Source organism: Pan paniscus, chromosome 1, assembly GCF_029289425.2.
Source record: "Pan paniscus chromosome 1, NHGRI_mPanPan1-v2.0_pri, whole genome shotgun sequence".
NCBI lineage: Eukaryota > Metazoa > Chordata > Mammalia > Primates > Hominidae > Pan > Pan paniscus.
The window spans coordinates 52,419,410-52,440,071 of NC_073249.2; the positions used below are offsets into that span (position 1 = coordinate 52,419,410).

The 20,662-nt window shown below is 34.5% G+C and overlaps 1 protein-coding gene across 2 annotated transcripts in view; it reads right to left on the bottom strand.

Moving 5' to 3' along the window:
- Positions 1–11,199, bottom strand: part of CFHR5 (complement factor H related 5) — a 33,713-nt gene extending 22,514 nt beyond the window's left edge. The window contains exons 1-3 of one of the 2 annotated variants that reach the window (XM_003823081.4): positions 9,766–11,199; positions 4,408–4,602; positions 3,350–3,526 (exon numbers count right to left, since the gene is read on the bottom strand). In XM_003823081.4, coding sequence (XP_003823129.4) covers positions 3,350–3,526; positions 4,408–4,602; positions 9,766–9,895 — 502 coding nt within the window. In that variant the 5' untranslated portion in view covers positions 9,896–11,199. The remainder of the gene's footprint in view (positions 1–3,349; positions 3,527–4,407; positions 4,603–9,765) is intronic. The other variant, XM_063598056.1, reaches the window with a different exon arrangement.
- Positions 11,200–20,662: the final 9,463 nt, after the last annotated feature.

Sequence of the window (20,662 nt, forward strand, 5' to 3'; positions counted from 1 at the left end):
CCATAAAAACTCTAGAAGAAAACCTGGGCCTTAGCATTCAGGACAAAGGCATGGGCAAGTACTTCATCACTAAAACACCAAAAGCAATGGCAACAAAAGCCAAAATAGACAAATGGAATCTAATTAAACTAAAGAGCTTCTGCACAGCAAAAGAAACTACCATCAGAGTGAACAGGCAACCTACAGAATGGGAGAAAATCTTTGCAATCTACCCATCTGATAAAGGGCTGATAGCCAGAATCTACAAAGAACTTAAACAAATCTACAAGAAAAAAACAACCCCATCAAAAAGTGGGCAAAGGATATGAACAGACACTTCTTAAAAGAAGACATTTATTCAGCCAACAGACACATGAAAAAATGCTGATCATCACTGGTCATCAGAGAAATGCAAATCAAAACCACAATGAGATACCATCTCACACCAGTCAGAATGGCAATCATTAAAAAGTCAGGGAACAACAGATTCTAGAGAGGATGTGGAGAAATAGGAACGCTTTTACACTGTTGTTGGGAGTGTAAACTAGTTCAACCATTGTGGTAGACAGTGTGGCAATTCCTCAAGGATCTAGAACTAGAAATACCATTTGACCCAGTGATCTCATTACTGGGTATATACCCATAAGATTATAAATCATGCTGCTATAAAGATACATGCACACATAGGTTTATTGTGGCAGTATTCACAATAGCAAAGACCTGGAACTAGCCCAAATGTCCGTAAGTGATAGACTGGATTAAGAAAATGCGGCACAGGTACACCATGGAATACTATGCAGCCATAAAAAAGGATGAGTTCTTGTCCTTTGCAGGGTCATGGATGAACCTGGAAACCATCATTCTGAGAAAACTATCACAAGGACAGAAAACCAAACACTGCATGTTCTCACTCACAGGTGGGAATTGAACAATGGGAACACTTGGACACAGGGTGGGGAACATCACACACTGGGGCCTGTTGTAGGGTGGGAGGTAGGGGAGGGGTAGCATTAGGCAAAATACATAATGTAAATCACGAGTTAATGCGTGCAGCAAACCAATATGGCACATGTATACCTATGTAACAAACCTGCACGTTGTGCGCATGTACCCTAGAACTTAAAGTATATATATATAAAGAAAATAATCGATCTTGGCCAATGTAGGGTTTTCCAGCTGCTTTATTCATATATGGTTATTGCATGGTGTTGTAAATGGAATAACGGCCCCCAGAGATGACGCCATACTAGTCCCTGCAACATGGATTACCATAACTTGCAAGATGTTACCTTACATGAATAAACAGACTGTGCCGCTATCATTAGAAGTCTAGTTGCCCTGAAACTTTATTAACTTTCCACAGTGTTCGTGAGCTACCATTCAACCTTAGACACAGAGTGTTCTGCTGAATTCTTCCACTTTGGAGACTCTGACTTCGTCCATCTGTCCATCTACTCTGATAACCTCAATATGTTGTCTTGTGCTTTCGGAATAAGCAACGGGCAGAAAGGGAAAGGCAGCAATATTCTGAGAACTTGAACAATAAGATATGTGCTTTTTCTGATTAAATAAAATGTGCTAAATTTTGAAACAAGTTTATTTTGACAACTTAGTTTCTAAATGTCATTGCCCACTAAATGGAACCAGGACTTATTGGAGGTATGGCTGATTCTAGTTCTGGGGCAGTGGAAACATGAGTTAAGCCTGGGATATTTTTTGTGTCACAAAGCAACCGAATTGTTCAAAGACTAACAAAATCTTACAGACTGTACCCAGAGCCAGCTTGTATGGGTTACAGCTGGCCAAACTTAATTTGTCAAGCTTCTAAAATATAATTGTTGGTCTGACAATAGCCATCATCTCTCAAAATGAAGAGAGCTTGTTCATGACATGAACAGGTATGGATAAGAGAAAGCATGGAAATATTTATACCATAACTGAAGCCTATACATTTTGAACCCTTTTCAGTCACTGGAATTTTCTAGTGTTAGTAACATTTGTTATTTTTTTTTTGCAAATGTTAATAATGTTTTAACCCCTTGTAATTGAAAGAGACCATGACGTAACTGTTTACTGAAAAACTATCGCAGTTCCAGCTGTTTTAAAAAGACTCCATTTCTAGAGGTTTAAATTTCATTTTGCTTTACTTTGTTTTGTTTTTCTAGTGGGGAAGGGTCTCACTTTGTTGCCTGGGTTGGAGTGCACTGGTGCAGTCATAACTCACTGCAGCGTTGAACTCCTGTTTCAGCCTTGCCAGTGGCGGGGACTACAGGTGCACATCACTGTGCCTGGCTCTAGAGGTTTAAATTTAAGAGTTGAAGATGTGGAATAATATTTGATAACATAACATCTTTTGAAAAACCTACCACAGATTCTATTTCTTGATAGGATGGAGTAGCTGCTATCAACATATCATCCCACTGAAAAAAAATTTAGAAAATTTTACAAAATTTATTTTCAGAATGCTGGAAATCACCCAGTACAGAACTGTGATGACTGAAAAAAGGAAAAAACCCTCAATACTTCAAAATAATAAAGCAAAGTCAATGACAGCCCAGCTGTTTATTGGGAAGCCTTTTCTAGACTGTGCAAGGAGGGAGAACCCAGGAAGAACTCAGTGGTCTTCTTTAGTTGAGACTAGTAAGGTCAGTCTTGGTGACTATGGTGGCCAGAAGTTAATGGACATAATAGCAGAGAGAAAGTGGTATGAAAAGAAAGACTATGGAAGTTTCCTTGAGTGTTTGGTTGAATACTGAGCTGTGTAAGCATAGGATGGAATCGCATTGGGCTGGGCAAAGGACAATTACTGAAGAGCTATAAAGATGAAGAATTACAAGAGTTCACACAGGACTGTGAGGTGCCATCATTTATACCACAGGCTTCTGAAAGAATCATTTTCCAAATTCTAAGCCGCTCATAAATACACATACTTCTCAGAAGTATGGACTTTTTACAACTTAGAAAATGATTTATTGACTCAAGCATATTAATTTAAATAAAGATAAATATTAAAAACTCCCTTATAAGACATTTTAACTGTAATTGGACTAATTTGCACTTTAATACCTCAGTTTTGTAACCATTTATTGTCAACTAACCTGACAATATAAACAACAAACAGTTGTTACATTAATGGATTATCTTCAAAGTGTATTCTTCTCTAATATTTCTTCTTATTACGTACATTTGATTTATATAGGTAGGCAAACTATGTTATTGCACATCTACTTAGACACAATTGGAACCGAAAATCAAATAAATAATGATAGAAGTAGTGGTGAAACCTATATTTAACCTATATTTAATCTATAAACTATAGATTTATTTCTTTAAATAATTAGCAAAACTGAGAGAGTGGTATTTTGCTTACTAGTGAAGCTGCATATGGGAGGAGTGGACCAGCCCCGTTCTACACACGAAATGTTTTTCTCATTGTTTTGAAGGCTGTATCCTGTGTTGCAAATAATTTGTACAGTATCACCTTCCAGATGTATTAGTCCTGAAGATTCAGAATGACCATTTTTCACAAAAGGAAAGGAACACATTCCTAAGGACCAAAAATTGATTAATGTACAAGATGGAAGTAGCAAAAAAAGTGCATTTTAAAATATTTCATTAAGAAAGGAAAACTTTGAAAACTGACATCATGTGTAAATATTTTCAAAAGAATTTGGGTCATGCTACCGTATAAATGATGAAATATATTTTTTGTTCCTATATATATATATACGAAAGTTAATATTTCATGTTGTTGCTGTATGGTTTTTATAATAAAAATCTTGTGTTTATAAACTCTTCTAGCACCAAAACAATATCTTCATATAAATATTTCTCGCAATTCTCATAAATGTTTCTTACAAAAGGAGAAAGACCATTACTATCTCCTTTGTTGCCTCATCTATTCTCTCTCCCATTGTTTTTCTTTTTTAATGCACCTGTTATCATTGGAGTCTGGTCTCTACATTTATTGGAAGATTAATATAGCTACACTTTGAAGGACCAAATAAATGATTTATTGAAAATATAAAAGTTAAAATACCAAACCTTACCTCGCAATATGCAAGAGAATGGTAAATTCAAAACAGAATATCTATACAAAATGACTTATTTTAGAGGAAAACTATGATCAGGCTGCTACCAAATGAATATTAGTAAAGAAATATTAGCAGTCAAATATATTAATCATCAGTTTAAAAAAATTAATGTATTTCAACATGTAGGGCATTTCCAGGTAATGCAAGACAGTTGATATATTTATTCTTCATTGATTCTCATAGGAGGCGTCTCAAAATAGGAGGACTACATCTCCCATTTTTCCAGCTCCTCTGGTCATTGCCCTTGTGATTATCAAGACCTTATGATCTTGTCTGGCACATCCTTCTCTATTCACTGAATGACATCCATTTAATGAACAGGGCATTTACTCACTGAGACACTTTGGTGTTGGTGACCATCCTTCTTCTGTGCATGTTATGCGAGTCCAAAAGGATTTTGAAGGAGACACAAAATTATATTCACAGGAGTAATAGAAAACTTCCCCTGTAGGAACTTGGGAAAAAGGGTTATAATCTTCTTCATCATACAGAAATCCATGGTGTATTTTTGGAAAATCACAAAGTGTTCCTGGGAAAAATAACACAAAACTGAAGAATTAAATAAAGAGCTACATCGATGAATCACTAGATTATATTTTAGTCATCTCATTTATAGTTTTGTTTTTCATTCAGCTTAAATGCCTTTAGCTTAAATGCTTTCCAGTGTACTAATTTGGAATGAAGAAAGATCCCTAAATAAGAATAGAAGAGTATTTGAGGAGGTCTTTTTTTTTTTTGAGAGGGAGTTTCAGGTTTTACTCTTGTTGCCCAGGCTGAAGTACAATCACGCAAATCTTGGCTCACTGCAGCCTCCACTGGGTTCAAGTGATTCTCCTGCCTCAGCCTCCTGAGTACCTGAGATTACAGGTGCCTGCCACCACACCTGACTAATTTTTTGTATTTTTGGTAGAGACAAGGTTTCACCATATTGGCCAGGCTGGTGTCAAACTCCTGACCTCAGGTGATCCATGCGCCTTGGCCTCCCAAACTGCCGGGATTACAGGCATGAACCACCACGCCGGACCGACGAGGTCATTGTTAATGAATATAAAATTTATATTTTGGAATGATATGAAATATGAACTCTTCTGCAATGTCTTCAAGAACAATATCCTCACACAACAATTTAAGAATGAAGGCAGACTGTAAGAGTGGCAAATCTCCCTGGTCTATGTAGTGTACAGTAGAGGAGTGATAGGATTGTTCTCAGCTCTCAGATTTATTTCTTTTTTTATTCTCATCAACTGTCATAGGTATTTCCACCAGAAAAATCTGTCCTATTTTTTTTTCTGGTGCAGTAAAAATGTTGGGTAGGTAATTTGATTTTTTGTTTATTAATATTCTGATTACTTTCTGGTTACAAAGTTTATGTGGTTTCAGTGGAAATAATTTAAAGAGTATAAGAAAATCACTAAGAACAACTCTACCGAGATAAAATTAGAGCTAAATTCTGGTAAATGCTGTATATATAAATGTTTATTATACTGCAAGTCCAAAATATCTGAAAAAGAAAAAACAATAAAAAGATAATAAAACAATAAAAACAATGCAATTAAAAATACAATATAACAATTATTTATATAGTATTTACATTATGTTAGATATTATAAATAATCTAGAGATGATTTAAATTATATGAGAGGATGTGCATATGTTATATGCAAATACTACGCCATTCTCTCTTAGAGACTTGAGCATCTGTGGATTTTTGTATCTGCTGGGGGTGAAAAGAGTCCTGGAACAATTCCTTAAGGATACTAAGGATACTGAGGATACTACTGGATATATTTATATAGACACTCACACATACATCCATATGCACTATGGTGCAAGATATGGTAAAACAATGTAGAAAATGGGTGAAATATTCATGTTTTGACTCTATTTTTTCTTGTGTATATATATTTATATATATACACATATTTTTTATTAGACTTAATTTTTTATTTACAGTTTTTTTACTGTAAAATTGAGTGGAAGGTACAGAGATTTCCTATATACCACTTCCTCTTCCCTGCCACATGAATAGCCCCCTTCACTATCAGTATTATTGTTATTAAAGTCCATAGTTTACATTAGGGTTTACTCTTGATATTGTACATTCTATGGATTTGATGTACTTTATCTTTGAATGCTTTTTTAGCTCGAGATATTTCCTCAATATAGTGTGCTCATTTTTTAGCTCAAGATATTTTCTGAATATAGCATTGCTGCATAAGAAATTGTTTGGTTTTTCACCTTATTTAGAAAAAGCATGCAGAAATTCAGCTGACAAATCAAGGGAAATTTCTCTTTTTTAACTACCTAGAAGTAATATTTAATGTTGCACAATATTTGAAATAATTCTTGTGGTATTTAACCTTGTGAAACCTTAAATTTATTACCTAACTGTTTAAAAATTGACATTAGATAGTTTTGGAGAAGATACTGAGGGAAAGACTCCCTCGTGTCTTGATAGTATTAACCTATCATAACTCCTTTTAAATATCTTTTGCTTTTTGAAAATTGCAAAATTATAGTACTTGATTTTCATGCATATGTACTTACATATTCTTCGCTATCCAGAATAACTTAGTTCTCACCATCCAGTTGTATTCTACCTATCCTTCAGAACTTGCTCTACAACATTCATCGTATAACCATTGTGCACACCCGCAATGGTGCTAGGAGTGTTATCGTCCTTTTGCAAGCCTGCCGTTACACAACCACCCACTCCAAAAGCAGAAAATAATTTTCCTTGTCTCGACATTCTGATAGAATACTGTGAATATATTTCTTCTGGGATACACACACACACACACACAAACACACACACGTATATATACAGACATACAGTCATTTACCACATAATGACGTTTTGGTCAATGACTGATCACTTATATCACAGTGGTCCCATAAGATTATAATGTAGCTGAAAAATTCCTATCAACTGATGACCACCACAACATCAGAATCCAATGTATTACTCACATGTTTGTGGCAATGCTGGTATAAACAAACTTACAGCATTGCCAGTCATATAAACAATAGCACACACAATTATGTATAGTACACAATACTTGATAATGATAATAAATGACTATGGTACTGGTTAAGGTATTTAATGTACTATAGTTGTTATTATTATTTTATAGTTCACTTCTTCTACTTATTTAAAAAAAAATAACTGTAAAACATCCTCAGGCGGGTCCTTCAGGAACTATTCCAGAAGAAGTCTTTGTTATCATAGGAGAGGACAGCTCCATGCATGTTACTGCCCTGAAGACCTTCTAGTGGAACAAGAGCGAGGAGGAAGACAGTGATACTGATGATCCTGACCCTCCGTAGGCCGAGGTTAATGTGTGTGTTTGTGTCTGCTTTTAACAAAAAGGTGTAGAAGGTAAATAAATAAATAAAATATTTAAAAGATAATCTTACAGAATAAGGATAGAAGGAAAAAATATTTTGTACATCTATACAAGGTGTGTTTTAAGCTAAAACAAAAGAGTTACAAGTTAAAAGATTTTCAGTTGATAAAGTAGAAAGCTTATCATAAATTAATTTATTATTGAAGAAAAGTTTTAAAAATAAATTTAGTCTATCCTGGGTGCACCAGAAGCTCAGTAATTAGCACTAAAGAACTTATCCATGTAACCAAAAACCACCTGCTCCCCCCAAAATATTGAAATAAATATATAAATAAAATAAATTTACCTAGCTCAAGTATTCAGTGTTCATGAAGTTTACAGTAGTGTATGGTAATGTGCTAAGCCTTCATATTTGCACACCACTCACTCAGTGACTTACCCAGAACAACTTTCAGTCCTGCAAACCCTATTGATGGTAAGAGCCCTATACAAGTCTGCCATTCTTAATATTTTATATTGTATTTTTATTGTACCTTTTCTATGTTTAGGTAAACACATTCTTACATTTGTGCTGCAGTTGCCCACAGTATTCAGTACAGTAACATGCTGTACAGGTTTGCAGTCTAGGAGTGACAGGCCGTATAGCTTAGTTAGGTAGTAGGCTATACAATCTAGGTTTGTGTAAGTACACTCTATGATGTTTGCAGGAGGACGAAATTGCCTAAAGACACACTTCTCAGAACGTTTTCCTATCATTAAGTGATGTATGAGTGTACACACACACACACACACACACACACTCACACAGAGACAATTACCTATATATAAAACCTTGCAATTTATTTGCCTATTTACATTTTGCTTTTCTTTTAGGACACTCTAAGTAGTAGTGAGGGGTGGGTGGCGTTGTCATATTCTTTCCAGCTTCTTTGCTACAGCATGAAGCACAATATATTGCTTGATTCATGTTTTGCTACTGGAAGCATGCAGTTTTCTATTTGTACAAAAGTGTTGCTTTCGTCTGTTATTTCTGCTATTTGGCCAGTTTCTAAATAGACACCAAAACAAAAGTGTAATGCACACTTACAGGTCATTTAACACCTAGACAACTTTTAGATAGAATTTCACTAAAGTTTATCCTGGGACTGGACTGAAGCTTGAAAGTTTTTTGGGGTTAGGAATTGTCAAAATTCTACATATTATTCTCATAATTTTCACTTATCTTCCTCTGCTTCCACCCCCCTTTAGAAATCCTTGTGTAATGCCATTTGTAACAGATGTTTAAGCCACTTAATAAATATCATAAACACAGACTTAAGAAAAATCAAATACACTCATGCAATCGCACTCTTGTGATTATAGCTCAGTACTAAAAGTGAAAACAAAATAAAATGAATTTTAGGCCCATAGAAATAATGTTTTGCAACATTTGTAAGGGCATATCTTAAAAAGAAAGCATTTTATGGTTCATATTTTTCTCTTATGTCAGGACTGAGAAGAAATTGTTCAAAAAATTTAAAGATCTGTAAACATTAGAAAGCAGTAAAGCAGTAAAATAAAAACTTTCTGGAAATCAAAGAGTATATAGCACAATGATTGAAACTTCACGTACACACATAGTTTAATCAGTATCCTAGACCTTGTTAGAGATTTTGTTTGCAATTCTTTTGATATAGTGGCTTTAATTTCCACATGAAATAAAATGGGATAGTTTATAATGTTATAAGAATCAGTTTATAGTATTAATAAAGAAGTGATATATTATTTCACTTTTGAAATTTGTGGAAGAGCTCAGAAGAAACAATTTTTTGGCAGTTCACTGGTTTATATATAAAAATAATATTTTCTATTGTTTCATTAAAATATATTTCCCTGTTGAATGATAATTAGGCTGAAATGAGAATTCCTTCATTTTAATAACATTTAAAATTTAAATTATCAAATCTATGAAAATAAAATTCTCAAAACATAATGAAGGTGACCAAATCTTTTTGGGGTTGATTTTTCTAGTCAGTGGCATTGCAGAGTTTATGCAGAATTACACTAATATTTCACCTTGTCATCTTTATTATAGCAGATTTTCTCTCCTTTGATTTCTTTTTACATTATCTATTTGGTGACCATTTACCCTTAGCAAACTAGAGAATGGAGAGAATTAATTTCATTCGATTTTCCTGCTAATTGCATGTTGGAAAATATTTCCAGAAAATAGATGAATATTGTGATACCCCTTCAAATTATCCTCAGCTATTTATTCATTTAAAAATATTTGTATGCATATACACACACAATCAATAAATACATTTGAAAAGGAACTAAAATATTCGGATCTGTTTTCAACTTACCTTCTCCCCCAACAGTGGATACCCATGAGATTAGGATTACACTGAATAAGAGCAACATGCTTGGTAGTCTCAATCGTATATAACTAAAAATACTCCAGTGATGGTGGTGTTGCTTTAAATCTGCTTTCATTAACAGTTACAAGCATGACTTTGAATTTCAGTGTACTAAGGGGAAGCTAGTTTAGTAAAGCCCTTTGTGGAAAACATCAAAGTTCATGGAGGGTTGTGTGAAATAAGCAAATAGTATCTAATCAGTGTCTTCACAATAATATTCTCAACTCGTTATGTAATATTTACTTGAGCAAAATAACTGCTGTTCAATTTCCTTGTTGTAGTCACCGAGTCTCTGAGTTTGGAATAATCAGAAATGGACTGTTTAGAGGAGAGAGGAAGCTCCCCACCGCCGGCCCCTGGGTTTTTTTTTTTTTTTTTCTTTTCTAGCCAAGGGTTCAGCTGTTTCAAAAGGCAAGCAAGTGCAAGTCATCAGTCCTCATCTTAATACAACAATATCACTTTTGTAGTTGTAAATTCCCTTTTAAAACTGGCACTAAGAATTAGGTACCTTCTTAACAGTTTTAATATTTCATAAACTATAAAAGGTCTAAACAAGAATTATTTTTGCTGGCCGGGCGCAATGGCTCAAGCCTGTAATCCCAGCACTTTGGGAGGCCGAGGCGGGTGGATCACAAGGTCAGGAGATCGAGACCATCCTGGCTAACACGGTGAAACCCGTCTCTACTGAAAAATACAAAAAAAATTTAGCCAGGCGTGGTGGCGGGCACCTGTAGTCCCAGCTACTCGGGAGGCTGAGGCAGGAGAATAGCGTAAAACCGGGAGGCGGAGCTTGCCGTGAGTGGAGATCGCGCCACTGCACTCCAGCCTGGGCGACAGAGCGAGACTCTGTCTCAAAAAAAAAAAAAAAAGAATAATTTTTGCCAAGTAACGTTTCCTGAAATGTTTGAAGAACAAAATTATAATTCAAAATCATTTTGTTCAGGTGGGACTTCGAGAATGGCTATGTGAGGGTCTTGGTATATTCACTCCCCACCAAAAGGCAGCAATAAAACTGGATAAAAATTTAAAAGTAACCATTGGTTGTCTCTGGAAATTGGCCAAACAGCATAATGTTGGGAAATATTTTTTCCAGAAAGTCTCCATAAAATTCAGTAAAAGAGAGCGGATGCTTTCATCCACCTCTGTCTCGCAGCCCAATTCCGTGGCTCAGAAGTTGAACCCTGGATGGGCAGGCAGGCTATGTGGACTGGAAGCTCTGCTCCCCTGCTGGAGAAGAGTGACTTTATAGCTTGGAAAGGTCCATGCCCGAGGATCCTATTGAATACAAAGAGATTACAGTGGGAAACAATCAGAGAAGACTAGAGGATACTAGCTGAAGCAAGCAACAAAGTGCCCAGCCTGCGAGAAATTTAACATTTAATGGGGAAATTTAGAGAAATAGCTTAATGATCTCACTAAGAGGAAACTTACTTATGGTGGTTCAGAAGTCAATGGGAAGGCACATAGCTATGTCCAATCAAGAAACCAGAGAAGTCCCTGTGAGCTATTAGTAGTCTCCACTATTGATTCTAGTCTATCTAAACCTTGTCATTTCCAATTACTACACTACCTAAAGTATCTAAATATTAAGCATCACACTCTAGACCATTTCAACAATCTTTTTAGCTCACTTACTCTACTAAATTTGTTCCAAACATTCAATGACCCTGACACTTTTTCACTATTCTCTTCCCTTCATTTTCTCTCTTCCCACCACATCTAAATTAGATTCCATGGCTCATCACTGTAAGTCAGTCCCTTGCACACACTCTCCTGCCCATTCGTTCCTTTCTATCTGTAATCCAAGTATTAGAAAACTTCAATCCTTTGCAAATAAATTCTCTACCTGCCCTGTGCCTGAATTGAAGCAGCAGAGTGTGTCTACAAAAAAAACAAAGGCAACTGTGCTGACTTGCCTTGCTTTAAATTAATGAACACGGTCCTAAATAATTTCGACACTGCTTTTCCCCTCCCCTGTTTTCATTATCTCCCTCCTTAACCACCAATCCTCACTTTGTGCTTTGCTAATGACTTCATTTATTTTTTCATCTAGATATAGAATCAATCAGAAGAAAACTACCTGCTGTTCACACGCATCCTTTTCTGCATTGTCTCCTGCTTCACTGGATGTTGATCTTTACTCCTATCTTGTTATGGTCTCTACCAGATTTGATCCCATCTTTTCTGTGCAAGGATTTTGCTCTTTCAATTATTCCTTCTCACCTGTATCATTAATTTCTCCATTTTCCAAATTATTTCCACCAATATGCAAACATACCAAACATCTTTCATCATGAAGAGCAACAACAAAAGCTCAAAAAATTGTTCACAGAACCCAAATCTCTTTCTAGTAATCTAATTCACTTCTCATTTTATAATACGATGACTCCAATATGTTATCTACAATCTCTACTTTAATTCATTTTTTCATTCCCAACACTACGCTTAAACCCCTCTTGTAACAGTCACCAATGCCTTCTTCAATCTAATCAAATCCATTGGTCAAAACTGAATACTCAGAAAAATTTCATGACTTTCCCCTTCCATTTGGAAATACCTGCTTCACATGGTCTATGGAACACCACATTCTGCTGGTTTCTCTTCTGTCTCAAAGGCTTCACCATCTCAGTCTTTTGTTGGCTTCTTCTAATCTCTCTGACCTTTAAACATTGGTTTGTCTGAATCCAGGGGATGTTATTTATTTGTAAGCACAGAGTTAATTTTCACAGAGCTAGTGCCGATTTTTAGTTGAATTAACACTATCTTCTCTTGTCTATTTTTTTTGAAGCCCAGTACTCAACAATTATTCTCCTTTTTATTTGCTGAATATTTCTCCTAATTCAGAAACTTAGATTGCCCTTTTTTGTTTGTTTCTTGTTCTGAGTAATTTCAGGAGATTATGCCCTCCTGGAAACGTTAGCAACAAATAAAAGGAGAAGGAAACTATACTTGATAAGAAGTAAAAGGGCAGGTTAGAAAATAACTTTGTCTTCAATTTTGTGGCCAATTTTATTTTGAAAGATGCTCACTCCACTGTGTCTCATCTCACTTGTTCTTCTGCCATGTGATTTTGCCATGATCCTATCAAGATTTAGAATCACATTTCCCTCATTTTGAAAATCTGTACTTTTTAGTGGCATGCTTTTATTGATACAATACAGTGGTAGTGACTCTGCTAGATATTAGAGAGTTATGGGTTTATATTTTGGAAGACTATCTCTCTGACACTATCTTGGAAGCCTTTTGCCATTTGGCAAGAAGTTCAATCTGTATGCAGAAGCCATATGTAAATCTTCTGGTTGATAGTCCCAGTTGGCCCAGGCAATAGCCCAGGTATCATACAGGTGAGTGACATTTGCAGATTCCAAATCTCAGTTATTCGAGTCCTAACCCATTTAAATCTTTTCACCTGAGGCTCAAATATTGTGGAACAGTTATAAGTCATCACCTCAGTGCCCTGCGTCAATTCCTAACAGTATCCTTAAGTATAATAAAATGATTGCTGTTTTATGCCAATAAGTTTCTTACACAGCATTATAAATCTAGGAAACTAGGACCTCTCTTTTTTGTGGATTCCAGGTTTAGTGCAGGGAAAGTAAATTAAGTCTGAAACTGTTTGTTGTTACAAAAAATATGAAAGGGTTAAAAGGCAAATTATAGCATTCAAATACATATGAAACTGGCTTGTAGAAGTTATTACTGATAAAATTTGAGATAGATTTAAGTATCTCAAAGAAAAATTGCTGAAATTGGTTATAACTCTTGAATATTGAAACTTCTCATCCCCAAAAGTGCTATAAAACATCCCAGCCTATATAATCCAAATAATTTTTGTTTTGAAATAATCTTAGATTCATATAATAAGTCATAAAAATAGTACAGAGAATGCCCATGTACCCTTTACCCAGCTTCCTCCAATAACTATAACTTCCTGCATCTCTTATATCTATAGTACAATAATTGAGACCAGGAAATTGACATTAGTGCTCTACTACTAACTCAGCTACCAACCTTACTGAATTTCATGGTCTCTCCCATGAACTTGCGTTTGTGTTTGTGTGGTATATTAATTTTGCAACATGTATGCACTCATGTAACCATCACCACAATCAGTCATATGTAGAACTACTCAGTCGTATACAGAACTATTCTATCACCTCCAGAAAACTCCCGTATGCTGTCCTTTTATGGTCCCCACATTCCCCCACCCCTCATTGCTGGTCATCACTAGTATGTTCTACATAACTGTAATTTAGTCATTTTGAGTGTTATATAAATTGGATTATACAGTAAGTCAACTTTTTGATTTGGATATTTTTCACACAGGGTAATGTCCTTGAAATGTAGCCAAGCTGTTGTATTATAAGTAATTCATTTCTTTTAATTGCTGTGAAGTACTCCATTGTATGGATGTAACATGTTTGTTTATTCTTTCGCTCATCTGAGGACATTTGAGTTGCTTCTACTTTTTGGCTATTACACATAAAGCTATGATGGACAATTTTGTGCAATGTTTTACTTGAACAGCAAACTTGTTCTCGAAGGGTCATATGTTTAGTATTTTAAGGTTGTGAACCATATGGCCTCTGCCACAACTACCTAACTTTGTAGTTATAGAGCCAAAATAATGATAGACAATACATAAATAAAAAGGTGTGGCTCACATCCAATAAATCTTTATTAAGAAAATACATAGCTAGTTCCTAAGATATAGTTTGCCATCTCCTGCCCTATGGTAAACAGTCAGGGGTGAGATTACTGGGTTTTATGAAAAGTGCTATTGAACTCTATAAGAAATTGTCTGTTTTCCATAGTGGCTATCACATTTTACATTTCCACAAGCAATGTATGAGAGATCCATTGTATTGCATTTTCACTTGCACTTACTATTACCAATGTGTTTCATTTAATTTTTTTAAAGCATTTTATTAGATACATAGTAAATCTCATTGTGGTTTTAATGTGTATTCCCTAATGGTTAATGACATTGAATAACTTTTCACATGTTTATTTTCCATCTGAATATCTTTTTTGTTAGATCTGTTCAAGGCTTTGGCACCTTTATTGATTGGATTGTTTTACCTGTGTTTAGAGCATTCTTTATATATTCCGTGTATAAGTCCTCTGTCAGATATGTTATTTGCAAATATTTTTTCCTAATAAGTAGCTTATCTTTTCACTCTCATAGAATGTCTTTCATGGATAAAAAGTGTTTAATGTTGATAAAGTATTATTATTATTTCACTCTTTTATGGGTCATCCTTTAGGTGTCCTGTTTAAGAACAATTCCATCAAACCCCAGGTCACAAAGATTTTCTCTTCCTCTACAAGTTTGATTGTTTTACATTATGCATTTAGATATAGGAACCATTTGGAGTTAGGTTTTGTAAAATATGTGAGATTAAATCAAAATTAATTTTTTGGCTAAGAAAGTGCTAGTCCCCAACACAATTTGTTGAAAAGAAACTTTTCTCAACCACATGCCACACATTCTCACTTCTAAGTGTGAGCTCAATCATGAGAAAACATGAACACATAGAGGGGAACAACACACACTGGGGCCTAATGGACGGTGAAGGGTGGGAAGAGGGAAAGGAATAGGAAAAATAACTAATGGCTACCAGGCTGAATACCTGGGTGACAGAATACTCTGTAAAACTAACTCCAATGAAACAAGTTTACCTATGTAACAAACCTGCACAGGTAGCCCTGAACTAAAAAAAAAAAAAAAGGATCTTTTCTGTATTGAATTATTTGTGCATCTTTGTTAAAAGTTACTTGAGCATATTTGTGTGGGTCTATTTCTGGATTCTGTATCTGTTCTATTGATTTATGTCTATCCCTCCATCAATACTATACTGTTTCTAATATGGTAGCTACATTTTGAGGCCTCAAATTTGATTTGTGTGATCCTTTCAACTTTATTATTTGAAAAAAATGTTTCAGCCATTCTAACTCCTGTGCATTTTAATATAAATTTAGTATGGAATGATCTATATTTACAAATAATTCTGTTGAAATTTTAATAAGGAATTATGTTAAGCCTATAGTACAATTTGAGAAAAATTTGTTTATTTATCCTGTTGAGTATTCTAGCCCAGAACATGGTATTGCTCTCTATTTAATTCTTCCTTGATTTTCCTAGGGAATACTTCTTTTCATATTGACAAAAATACATATTAGAAAATAGGTATCAACTATCAAGTCTTTTGTCCATTTTAGAAATAATACAAATATTTCTATGAATAGAAATATTATATTTATTTGTTTTTTCTCCCAAGAGAAATTTGTGGATATGCAGAAATAAAACAAGGACAATTATATGACCTTTTCTGGATTCTGTATCTGTTCTATTGATTTATGTCTATCCCTTCATCAATACTATACTGTTTTTAATATGGCAGCTATATTTTGAGGCCTCAAATTTGATTTGTGTAATCCTTTCAACTTTATTATTTGAAAAAAATGTTTCAGCCATTCTAACTCCTGTGTATTTTAATATAAATTTAGTATGAAATGATCTATATTTACAAAGAATTCTGTTGAAATTTTAATAAGGAATTATGTTAAGCCTATAGTACAATTTGAGAAAAATTTATTTATTTATCCTGTTGAGTATTCTAGCCCAATAACATGGTATTGCTCTCTACTTAATTCTTCCTTGATTTTCCTAGGGAATACTTCTTTTCATATTGACAAAAATACATATTAGAAAGTAGGTATCAACTATCAAGGCTTTTGTCCATTTTAGAAATAATTCAAATATTTCTATGAATAGAAATATTATATTTGGGGAATAGATAGTCCCCAAAGCTTTACGTCTTTCCTTCTCACTTGATTTTCATAAAATGCTCCCAAATAATATAAGGGCTACATCTGTCATCTCTTCAGGCTCTTTTAGACCTTGCCCCTGTCAAGACACAGATCCCTTTTGAGGCATCCATCTCTACTCACCGAATGATTTATGCAGATAATGATCAGGGCATTTACTTACTAAGACACTTCACTGTTGATGCCCATTCTTTCTCTGTGCATGTTACGTGAGTCTATAGGGGATTTGAAGGAGATACAAAGCTATGAATATAAAGCTATGAATATGAATTACAGGAGTAATAGAACAGTTTTTTTTTCTTGTGAACTGGTAAAGTTGGTTTATATTTATCTTGGTCATATAATTGTCCTTGTTTTATTTCTGCATATCTACAAATTTCTCTTGGGAGAAAAAAACAAATAAATATCCTGAATTAAAGAATATACAGCTTATATTTCAATGATGTCATTGATGCATTTTATTCATTTAACTCATTACCACTTGTCATTAGTGATTAAGAAACAGAGAACTATATGTAACCCAGAATGCAAAAGTATTTAATAACATCATTGTTAAAGAAGACACTATAACATTTTTGGAGTCAAATCAAGTGTAAACTCTTTTGAAGTGTCTCCAAGAAGATAACAATACAGAACAACACAAAAATCAAGGTAGAGGATCTGAGTAGCTTTATACTGCAGTCCTCTCATGCCTAAGATTTACGTAGGTTGGGATAAGAGTACAGATTTTAAATCTCTATTCAATTCCATTCTCCTTTCTTTTCTTTGCCTGTCATGAAATCTTTTAGCAGAAAGCTGAGCCGTGTCTGCCCCTGCTAGTTCAGCTAAGATACTGCCTGGGTAAGTTTTTTATACTATCATTTTTCTGACTGTAAACATAATGTACTTTCAGTGAAGCAAATTTAGAATGAACAAAGAATCATAAAACAAGGAAGCAAAAGCTCACCCCAAATAAAAAATCCGAGATATAATTACAACTGGATTATGATGAATAGAAAATAGGTATGTACATGTGTATACATTTGTATAAATTGTGATGGCAAAATATGAAAATAATTTAGAATTGGCATTGTCTCTAGAAAAATAGATCTGTGTGGATATAACACATCATATAAGCAACATATAAATAAATATTAATATATAAATAAAAATGTAATATATGGTAAAGAACTATAAATAATTTGTATGTCAACACATAGTTTATGTACATTACTCCACAATTAATGTTTATCGCAGTTTTAAGATATCATTTGATAGGATGAAAATTTTTTTCAACAAGTTTTCTAATAAAAAGACCAAATCTGAAATATTTACTTAAGTAAAGAGAAAAACCAATCTTCAAAGACCTGAAGCTAAATCCTATTAAACTTTTAATTAGGCCAGTTGCAGTGGCTCACACCTGTAATCTCAATACTTTGGGAGGCCAAAGTGGGCAGAATACTTGAGGCCAGGAGTCTGAGACCAGCTTGGTTAACATGGCGAGTCCCTGTCTCTACTAAAAATATAAAAAAATTAGCCGGGACTGGTAGCGCACTCCTGTAATCCCATCTACTTAGGATGCTGAGGCACGAGAATCTCTTGGACCCGGGAGGTGGAGGCTGCAGTGAACCAAGACCGTGCCGCTGCACTCCAGCCTGGGCAACAGAATGAGGCCCTGTCTAAAAAAAAAAACCTTCAGAATCTTTTAATTAATTTATTTATGCACATATTAAGTACAAACATTAAATTATTTCTAAAATTCTATATAATGTTACTAACTACAACATATTTTATTTTCATCTTTTTTGTTTGTTTTGTGTTCTCTGTTTTTGGTGCCCATTGTGTTTCATCAGTTAATAAGGTTTTTTTTTGTTTTGTTTTTTGTTTTTTGTTTTTTTTTGAGGCAGAGTCTCGTTCTGTTGCCCAAGCTGAAGTGCAGTAGTGGTGTGATTTTGGCTCACTGCAGCCTCTGCCTCCAAGGTTCAAGTGATTCTCCTGCCTCAGCCTCCTAAGTAGCTGGGACTACAGGCACGCACCACCATGCCCAGCTAATTTTTGTATTTTTAGTAGAGACACGGCTTCACCATGTTGGCCAGGATGGTCTTGATCTCCTGACCTCATGATCTGCCTGCCTCAGCCTCCCCAAGTGCTGGGTTTGACTTGAGCCACCGCAGTACAGACTTGTACTTGAGCCACCTCAAATACAGACTTGAGCCACCGCAGGTGATAAGTTTTAATGGATAATTATTTGACTTTTAATCTCCTAACTGAGCAAAGAAATGAGAACAGGTTGTGATGTCCTACTCACACTATTTTCCTCCAGGGATCACGTAAGATGATCATGCAAGAGTTTACTTAATACATAGCCTTCTCCCTTGCTGAGAGCTCCAGGGTTCTCCAGCTGTACTCCATAAAGTCCCTGCCATACATCCCATCTTTACTTACAGAACATATTCTTCCTACCGATGCTCAGGACCAAACCATTTTAGAAATATGTCTTATAGCAGAACTGTGCAAGTTAACTAAAAATGCTCTCAGATGTTTTATAGCACGTTTTGTGCCCTGAAACTAATTTACAAATGGTTGCTAATGGAAAACACCTTCATTACCTTCTTCAGCCTTTTTTCAACTCAATCAGGATAACTTTTTGTTTCCAAAACAGTCCAGCTTTACGCTTTCTCCTTTCTTTGTCTCTCAATCACTTCCAATAGTTTTCTATTTTCTTGAATATTTGTGGATAGCTTTAAAAATCACTTAAGAACTGTATAGAAGATTTTACATTTCATATTATATTTGAAATCATTAATATTATTTTGATTATTTTAATGTATGCTTACTTATAACTTCTATAATACAATTTATTATCTTTTTGGATAGTGAAACTTCTCTCAGTTTTTCTTGTTGTAATGGAGTTGCAGGAAAATTAATTGTACATGATATTTTAAAAACTTATTACATAAATTTTAAGTAGTAAAAAGGAAATGACAAAATATTAGTGCATTTTTAGGGTTCTGGCTAAACCTCAGCATTTTGTTTATAAATCCATACGTATCTGTTTATGCTGACTCAAACTATATATATGTAAACTGATTTTACCATAACTGTATAGGCTTAAATATTTAATCTTACTAATTTTATAATTAAACATTCTACTGTTCTTTTCAAAATTACTTAAATTAATTTGAACCCTTTCCATTTACTTGTTGACTATTGTGCTTTAACTGTGTGAATTATTTATGCTTGTACTTTTCTACTGGAACATCATTGCTTTTCTCAATAATTGAATAAGTTTTTAACGTTATAATTTTTCTATCGTACATGATTTGCATGAAATTTTCAGATAATTTTTTCTTGAATTTGATGTTTATTTGGGCTACAAAGCCCATTTTTGTATTCTCAAATATTTTAGTATTTCACCTTTGTGAAGTAACAAACCTGATACTTTAAGTATTTCTTATGTGTTGATAAATGTGAAATTCATTTCATATGGCTATTGTACTAGATATTACAAAAATTAAACACAGTAGAAACTGATGTCTGAAATAGCTCTTCTACCTGAACATTATATATTGTTAACTCCCGACTGTAATCCAGGATCCACACTCATGAAACCATGGTCCGTCTGTCTATGCATCTCACTTGCTTAAAATCCATCAGTGGCTCGCTGATCACTCTCTGAGTAAAGTTCAGTCTCCTTGTCAGGTCTATAAAATCTTTTCTGATTCCTCCCTACCTCACATCACCCATCACAATGAATTTTCTGAGTTCTGGTCATGCTGATTTTTTGAAGCTTCGCAGTTATGCTTTTTCTTTTTCTTGTTGGTCTTTCACATTCTGTTTCTCCTAAGTGTTGATTTTGTCCATGTCTACCTACCAAAGTTATATTCAAGTTTGAATCTCACATGAAATGTCATTTCCTTTCAGATCTATTTCCTGGCCTCCAAGAAAGTGTTTATTTCTTCTCTACATTAGTATAGTGTCTTCCATCCTTTACTATTAATGTGCTTATTATATTGCTATAATTTTTATATGT